This window comes from Solea solea, chromosome 5 (genome assembly GCF_958295425.1).
Source record: "Solea solea chromosome 5, fSolSol10.1, whole genome shotgun sequence".
Taxonomy (NCBI): domain Eukaryota; kingdom Metazoa; phylum Chordata; class Actinopteri; order Pleuronectiformes; family Soleidae; genus Solea; species Solea solea.
This window is the reverse complement of record NC_081138.1, coordinates 26,368,134-26,377,011: the sequence shown is the minus strand read 5'-3', so window position 1 is coordinate 26,377,011 and position 8,878 is coordinate 26,368,134. Positions and strand designations below refer to the sequence as shown.

The following is an 8,878-nucleotide window of genomic DNA, read 5'->3' as shown; positions in this document are numbered from 1 at the left end:
AAATGACATTAAAATGAGCAAGTCAGCACCTAAGAAACGGTTTTGAAATCAGCCATTAGACACTAATGGAATGACTGACACTCAGCTTGAACAACAACACACCATTTAGCTTTTGCATTATGCAAACAGTGAAAAGGGTGATGGATGACTGGTCTCTGAAAGAGTTAACTCAATAATGGACACTTTAAAGGTTCAGTGTGTAACATTAGGAGGGTTTATTGGCAGAAACTGAATATACTATAACTCGGATGTGTGTTTATAAAAGTGTGTAATCGGCTTAAAATAATGTTTTTTTTTTATATGTACTAAGGCAAGGGCCTTGCTACATGGAGACCGCCATGCTGACATGGGATGAAAGGCGGGTACTCCCTGGACAGATAAACCAGTTCATCACAGGGACACAATATAGAGACAAACAACTATCCACTCTCACACTCACACCTACAGTCAATTTCAAGTGTTCAGTTTACCTAATCCCCATATTGCATGTTTTTGGACTGTGGGAGGAAACCGGAGAACCCGGAGAAAAACCATGCACACACGGGGAGAACATGCAGAAAGGCCCTTGTTTGCGAACCCTGCTGCAAAGGCAAGAGTGCGACACCAACCGTGTGGCTCTAAATAGCAGTACAACTTGTGTTATTTAAATCCTTTTCTGCTGAAGACCTGAAAGTAGCAATTAAGACCATTAACTCCTTAGGAAAATCTTTACTGACGTTGTACATCAAGGCTCATTCACTGCAAAAAATGCCTCAAAAATAACCCAAGAAAATATAACCATTATTAGGGGAAAATAACTTGATGATCTGCCAGTGCAGAAAAAAACCTTGAAACAAGTCAAATTATTAAGTATTTGGCTTATTTATTAAGTATCTTCAGCCTTAATAAGTTAATAAGTCCAAAAAATGGTGTGATTAGATAAATACACCAAATTCAAGTCAATTACACTAGTAAATATGTTAATTTTTTGCAGTGTTTTCCTACAGAAAACTAGCAGAGCCACTATATTCTTACGTCTTGATTGGTCTATCAAGCAAACCAGAAGATTACATTCACTTTTTTTAGACGTTTCTCTCAGTCTGTTGGATACAATCCACAATTTCACCATTAGATGTCACCACATTCTAACACACTAGACCTTAAATATCGTTCAAATAACATGAGATTAAACAGCAACTTCCCTTTAAAGTTAAATAAACTGTTCACCCAATACAGCATGAAGGATATGAGGGCCAATGAGCAGCAGATATGCAGATGTCAGTAATCTTCAATGGAACATGAATCCTCAGTTAATAACGGAGCTGTAACTGTTGAATATGAGTATTTTGGCACCACTTGCAGTCGTTCAACTCTCAGCGATGCTTGTGTTCATTTTGGAGGCTGTGGTTGGCGGTGAATTAGTGACGCATTAGAACGCAGGTGTTTTTAATTGTTTTGCCTGCCCTCATTTACATACAGGAGGGAGAATAACTGTTAATGGATCTAACTCCGGACCAACAACAACAGCATCAGTAATTATAGCCTCAAACGTGACCACAGAGGTAAAACCCAATCTTTTCAGCGACAAGCTGACCATTAGAGACAGAATAATGTATGCGACTATATTTCAAACCACAGGTGCATCAAATAAATGTCAAACTCTACACAAAATGCAATCAATTCTTCCAGAGCAGAGAGATTCATTAGAGCATTATATGGTTTTCTTGTACAGGCACATGACAGATACATAACTCTCCGGGGCTCAGGACAAGTAGAGTGATGAATGAGCCACATGCAGCGATCAGACCAGGTGTGAAATCTACTTAGAACTCAATGATTCCCATTTCCTCCTCATTAATTTTCAATTTGGTGAATCATCAGTTTACATTGTTGCATGCAAGGCTTTTCGTTTGGGGTCATCAGCCGCAGCTGCAAACAGGAAACTAAGTTAATGACACATTAACTGCATAAGTATTGTCTTCATTCACACAATGGCAGGGGGTGGAGTGAGAGTTAGAGGGTGAGTCTGGAAAAGCAAGAAAACAAGTCGCCATGTGTGTAGAGCTGGGAATTTTTTGCTTTTCTGACATGCTCACTGTCATCTAGCTATCATATTATAAGGTCTCCGCCTGATGGAAGTGCCCAGAGATAATGTATGTTGTGGTATGGCACTATACAAATACAGTTTGATGAGATTTGATTTGATCTCCACTGACTGTCTGGCCTGTTGCTAAGACTGGACACGTGCATATATTGTTTTTAAAAACTCCCATTTTGAAGCATCAGCAGACATCAGGCACCTGTTGGACAATAGCTGTCAATCACACTGGTGTCCGCTCATATGAGCCTATTTTCCTCTAAATGGGAACAGAATTTACAAAATTGACTTCATGGGTTAATGATGACGAAGTGAAACTATTGATTGAAATTAACACAAGAAAATGCTCAATGACAAAGTTTGAAATAGGGGTTATTTTCTCCCCCATAGAGTCGCCCCCTGCTGGCCAAATGCCCACTCACTTTTCACAATGGAAAACTGGATCATTTTTAACCCACGCACACACAGGGAGACTACAAAAAATTATTATTTAGAAATAATTATACATAATAAAAAATAATTTCAGCCAGTAAACTCTCAACTTTTAAAGTTGATATTAAAAACATGTAAAATACCACTGAGGTCACAGATCCTACTAAGCTACTTTAGCCAAGGAGGTTATGAGGTTATGTTTTTAGGCCTTGTTTGTCTGTTTGTTTATCTGTTAGTTTGTGAAGGACATATTTGGATTAGATTTTCTGGGGATGTAGGTTGTGAGCCAAGGAAGAGATTTTTAGGTTAGATTTAGGTGCATGTGATCTGGATCCTTATCCAGATTGTTCTCCGGTTAATAATAATAACAATTTTATTTATAGGCTCCTTTCAGCCCTCAAGGACACCAAGAAATGAATTAAAAAAAGTACAAACAAAGAATTAAAACCATGCAAATTACACAAGATACAAAGAAGCATCTTACAGTGCAATTGCTATCGTAGAGAAAAAGCAGACTTGGGTTTTGAGTGTGGATTTGAAGAGTGAAAGTTCATTGATATTTTCTTAGACGGGCGGAGGGGACAGTCAAGTGGATGGAGGAGGACAATGTGAGAGTACGAGAGGGAGCGGTCAGACAGATGTGGAGGGGCCTTGAATGTTAACAGGAGGATTTTTAAATTGAATGTGGAACTCCAGTGGAGCTGGAGACCAAAGAGGAGGGGAGTTACAGCATAGTTCCATGTTTAAGGTGTTTAAGGTGGATTTACATGGAGGAGATAGCAGTTTTTCACAGATTTGTGTTTGTTCCTTTTCATTTACGCCGTGCTGGGCCACATTTCTCTCTGTTTCTCTTCTAACCACATTTCTCTCATTTGCTTATTCATTTATGCACAATCACACTCTGACATTATCTGTAAAAGGGAAAGATGAGAAAAAAGAGAGAGTGGCAGCATTTTCAAATGTATTCACACTCTCATTGTCCAATAATTGAAATGAATGATTCATCACCATACTTGAGTGTCTTTATAACTGTAATGGTGACAATACTGAGTGAGTAGTGTTATTACTAAACAAATGACTTGAGGTACATTGTGTAAGAGGTATGATGGCTTACTGAGGCCATCATGATTATTGGCATTATCATAATTTCACTTCTGCTTATATAAATCAGGATTAGCTGGATGACTCCATGACCATGACATAATCTACAGTTGCCTAAAGTGGACTAATTAGGTTGATACAGCGGTGGCACTCTTTTTATTACAGCCTGTGCTGCGGTAACTTATCTTTTTCCATTATTCAATCTTTTACCTCATGAAAGTTAATTCACTTTGTCAAAAGAATTCGTAATCATTATGACTCAAAGCCATTTGCATAACGTATGATGATGACGTCTGACGATAAAGATCTGTGGTTAATGTATGCGCTGTCATTTAGCCCGGCTCCTATCCTACAGATATATCGGGGGACGAGATCGTGTGATTATCAGTAATGACATTATGAGAGGGCAGGGACACAGAGCAAACATAGCAGAAGTATAAATCATGGTTTTTAAAATCATAATCCAATGCAGATGTATGCATAAATACACCTCTGTCCATTACAGCTTTCACGTTCCGTTTCTGTAAAGAAAACGTCTTTCAAAAACTTGTTTAAAACTAAAAATGTGACTGTATTTGGCAAATAAACTGAATTCACCGTTGAGAAGCTCAACCATTAAAATAAGATTTTCTGCTTAGGGAAGCAAGTAAATAAGTATAATTTGACATCTTAATCAAGAAAGAATAATGTGCTTTACTTATTTTTTTCATTTTTTTGTAAAACAGTAAGTTTGAAAAGTCATGGATAACAATAATACTTATATTTTAGCATTCACAATATCCTGTCGGTTAAATAGCTTCAACATACTGGTGTACGAACCAATACAGAAACACAAAAACAGATTTGAATAATTAACATTGCTGTTAATTTAGGGCAGCTGTGGAATTGGGTGGTGGTCTAATACATGTGTTAAGCACTGAAGTTTATCTGAGTTAGAGGTGAATGAGTTTTATTATGAGGTTGAAGTGTTTTCATTATAAGATATCAAAAATAATACACAGCAAATACTTTTACCTTTACTATTATTTTGAGTAAAATATCCATTTTTGGAAATTCATGAATATGCTATGTTTGTTATGTTTTGTAAATTATAAAACTTCCATTTTCTTTCTTTCTTTCTTTCTTTCTTTCTTTCTTAGGTACATGGCCATAATTCACCCTCTGAAGCCCCGCCTCTCCTCCACCTCGACAAAGGTTGTCATTGCTCTGATTTGGATCATAGCGATTTTATTGGCATTCCCTCAGTGCTACTACAGCGTGACGGCGTATTATTACCCCAGGACTGTGTGCATGGTCAACTGGCCTGATGACTACGGAGGCAAACATCAGCTAAGGTGAAAGAACTGGATCATTTTAAAACAACACAAATGCAGTGAATTGACGCTATATGATTGAGTGACTACGTGTGTGTGTATGTATATATATATATATATATATATATATATATATATATATATATATATATGATTGAGGGTACTTAGAGAGAAAACTTTTCCCAAAAGGATTTACACACAAAATAATCTTTTTCTTTCTCTCTCTCTGATCCTCTGCAGTTACCAATATGCACTGATATTGCTGATCTACTTACTCCCTCTGCTGGTCATGCTGGTGACCTACAGTATAGTTGGCCGCTCACTGTGGGGTGGACACATCCCGGGAGAGGCATCAGACCATTACCACAGCCAGATAACAGCCAAGAGAAAGGTCACACGCCTCTGTTTCCCTGCTGCTCGTGTCACAGTGTCACCGTGTGTCTCTATAGACGACTGCAGCGAAGCTGAAGTGAAGAATAATGATATTTATGCTGATGAAAGGCTTATTGTTTGTGATTCTCCCCCCACACACACACACAGGTGGTAAAGATGATGGTTGTCGTGGTGATGACCTTTGCCCTCTGCTGGCTGCCTTACCACATCTACTTCATACTGGGATCGTTTAATAGAGACATTTATAAACAGCATTACATTCAACAGGTTAGCCGCTTCCTCTCTTTCTTGTAATAATTCTTTTTTTGTTTGATTCATCCATTGACAGTGCATCCTGTTGTCTTTCCTTGACAGGTTTACCTCGCTATATTCTGGCTGGCTATGAGTTCGACCATGTACAACCCCATCATTTACTGCTGTCTAAACCAAAGGTAAAGAAAACAACATAAAAAACAACAACATTTCCGCTCCCAGCGTGTGCCCCAAAATGAGAAGGAGGGAACCAATTCTCTCCTCTGTCAGCAGGTTTCGCGCCGGTTTCCGCCACGCGTTCGCCTGGTGTCCCTTCATCAAAGTGTCAGAGGAGGACAAGATGGAGCTGCAGCACACGCACACCTTCAGGGTCACCATGACGCGCAGCAACCGCAACAACACCTCGTACACGCGCGCCTCCGTCAAAACAAACAGCACCTCTGAGGCAAACGCAGCTGTCAAGGCGGAGGCGAACAACAAGAACAACAGAGGAACGCCACACCATGAGACAAATTCTCCCGCTGCCAAACTTATGGAGCACAGCCACTGACAAGCGACTGAACTCATGACAAGGACAATCTCCACAGGGTGTTGTTAAGAGGCTGAAGTACAACAGGAAATGCAGACAAAACAGCCAAAGAGTACAAGAATTAATGTGAATATGAACCTGATGGGTGTTTTTGCTGTGAAACAACTGCCTTTTTGTCTGTGGATAAATCTGTCCGTCCTCTGTTTCTCATACTTCTAATCTAATTCTCCATCTTTACGATGATGTCCTCCTCTTTAGGAGGAAACAGCTAAGTATGTCGTTTTTGGTGTAATTGTAGGATTGTTATATTAAGTGGTTACTGGAGTTGTTGTGCCGTCATCAGCACCGAACTTGAAATGTTGTTTATTTATGTTTGTTTACCTGCACCAAGAAGGTTAGGTATTTGATTTATCAAGGTTTCTTTCTTTTAAATTCCACAGAACAGAGGAGAACTTTACTTATAATTCCTTCTCTTCAGCCATCACCATGAACAATGTGATAATTAAAGTCACAGTTGCAACTCAACTGGCCAAACTGAAAGAAAATGGCATGTTTTACAATATTATAGGAAGTCACATACACTTAACAGCCACTTTATTAGGCACACACAGCAAAATTAAATTGGCAGGAGGAGACTCAGTGTGGTCTACTGTTGCTGTGGCTCATCTACTTCAATATGAAATGTGATGTGGTCTCAGAGATGGTCTTATGCATACATATTTGATGCTAATGAGTGGTAATTTGAGTTGCTGTTGTGTGGAAATATTCTCTTCTTCAAATGATTCTCTGAAAATCCCAGAAATCAGACTCGATCAGCGAATATCTGCCTGTGTGACAGAAACGACGACAATGCCACGTTCACAGTCACTTTAATTACATTGCTCCTCCAATCTGATGCACGGTTAACGAGCAGTTGTAAGGTGTACCTAATAAAGTGGCTGGTGAGTGGACCTATGTACCACGAGGGAACCACCTTCCATTATTTACATAAATACAACATTAACACTGCCATTCATGTATTACCTTTCGACTTATAGTAACTTATTTAACAGAATGTGCTCAATTGATAAAATCATAATGTCATCGCCTAAATCTTTCAGTGTACAGTTTGATTCTTTTCAAATCTCATGTAGTCTGCAGTGATCATATAAGTGTAATATTTTCCATGCTCAGTGTACAGTGCAGTCCAGACTAAAATGCCAAAGTGCTGCTATACTTCTGTTGCTGTGAAACGTGACATTGACGACTATTGTGTTATGTTAATGTGAAATGTGCTTGTTTTTGACCCTATTTTGTTATCGGCAGGAAAAAGCACAAGTGTTGCTGAAAGCAATAATGAGGGCTTTGTTCATCGGTGTGGTTATCAATAGAGGAATTGTGTGAATATAAAGTCAGAAAAAAGAGAGTTGCCAAAGAAAATTATTTACACAAATGTTGAAATACCTTGTTTGTGTAGTGTAGTGTAAACTCAACATTATGATGTGCACTCTAAAACTGAGGCAGCTAAATGGAACTCAGCCTTCATTAACTGGATTAACTGAATAACACCTGTGCTTTTACTGTGACCTGCCAACATGTCTGCCATGAAAAAAGCCCTTAGTCATGTCATTGTGTTATCATACTAACAAAAAACACAAACGTGTACTGTACCTTATAAAGGTATAAAAAAAATATATATATGTAAGCAAACTTTTGTTAACACTGAAAACATCATGTGATTGATAAATGTAATAAAATTGTAATGCAGTGAGCACTCACACGTTTTATGTTTCCAGGAGCGTGGTACTAAACTGTTTGCCCTTTTCAATCAGCAACACCTGAGTAAAATGACAGGTGACCTCATGACCCAGCATGGCTGTGTCAGCCTCAGGCAGAATACACCCCCCTAGTGGTTGGGGGGAATCTCCTTCATGCTTTAGAAATAAAACTGACTTGAAGGAAAACTTCACCGTTTTGCATTTAGAATTTAGAATAGTATTTTTGCAAAATTGTGCTTTCCAACCCCAGTTTCCCCTGAGGTGAGAAATAATATATCAAAGCTAAATGCAAATCAGTTAAGTATTCCTTTAAGAGAATCCAAACATCTACAAAACACAAAGAACAACATCAGTTTGACACAGGTTTGATTTTATTTAGTGATCGATCGACTGTTAGACAGAGATAGTCCCGGTGTGTTGTGAACAGACGCGACAAAGATTTAAGCACCAACGTGTTTCGTGGAATTGTGCTTCAGGAATGAGACACCGAGTGTTTCACTCGAACCCCCCTCTCCCTCCTGAGCTTCTACACAAGAGAAACAGGGAGTGCAGGAAGGAGCTTCATCTCCAGAATTCCCTTTTTTTTTTTTTAAAGTGTTGTAGCTGCTGTGTTTTATGTTTCTCATAAAACACTTTGGCCATACTTGTTCCTCTAATATCTGCGTTTGTGTCTCATGGCTGTTGCGAAGTAAATGGTAAGCGTTGTTACAGTGTGAGCAGCTGTAGTTGGTCTCAACAACAGGATTTTCTACTCGCTAATGTTTCAGTACATGAGAGAGGAACAGAATCACTACTTTTAACTATAAATGTGCACATTCAGCAGACACGGCTTCCCTCTTTAGTCATGTGACTGCCCTCATGTTACAGGAGCAGGTACCGTCTGAGGGCTGTGTTTTAGACAATGGCTTCCTCTGTGTGTGCACCACTATTGCAATAGTAACATTTCTAAAACAGTATCTCAATATAAAAATAAAATAAATAGCAAATTTAAAGCCGAAAAATATTCCCTAATAGCTTGTTACAC

At 38.8% G+C, this 8,878-nt stretch overlaps 1 protein-coding gene across 2 annotated transcripts in view; it reads left to right on the top strand.

Moving 5' to 3' along the window:
- Positions 1-7,471, top strand: part of tacr2 (tachykinin receptor 2) — a 9,436-nt gene extending 1,965 nt beyond the window's left edge. The window contains exons 4-8 of one of the 2 annotated variants that reach the window (XM_058630373.1): positions 4,750-4,944; positions 5,164-5,314; positions 5,464-5,583; positions 5,671-5,747; positions 5,842-7,471. In XM_058630373.1, coding sequence (XP_058486356.1) covers positions 4,750-4,944; positions 5,164-5,314; positions 5,464-5,583; positions 5,671-5,747; positions 5,842-6,118 — 820 coding nt within the window. In that variant the 3' untranslated portion in view covers positions 6,119-7,471. Of the gene's footprint in view, positions 1-4,749; positions 4,945-5,163; positions 5,315-5,463; positions 5,584-5,670; positions 5,752-5,841 lie in introns of those variants that run through there. The other variant, XM_058630375.1, reaches the window with a different exon arrangement.
- Positions 7,472-8,878: the final 1,407 nt, after the last annotated feature.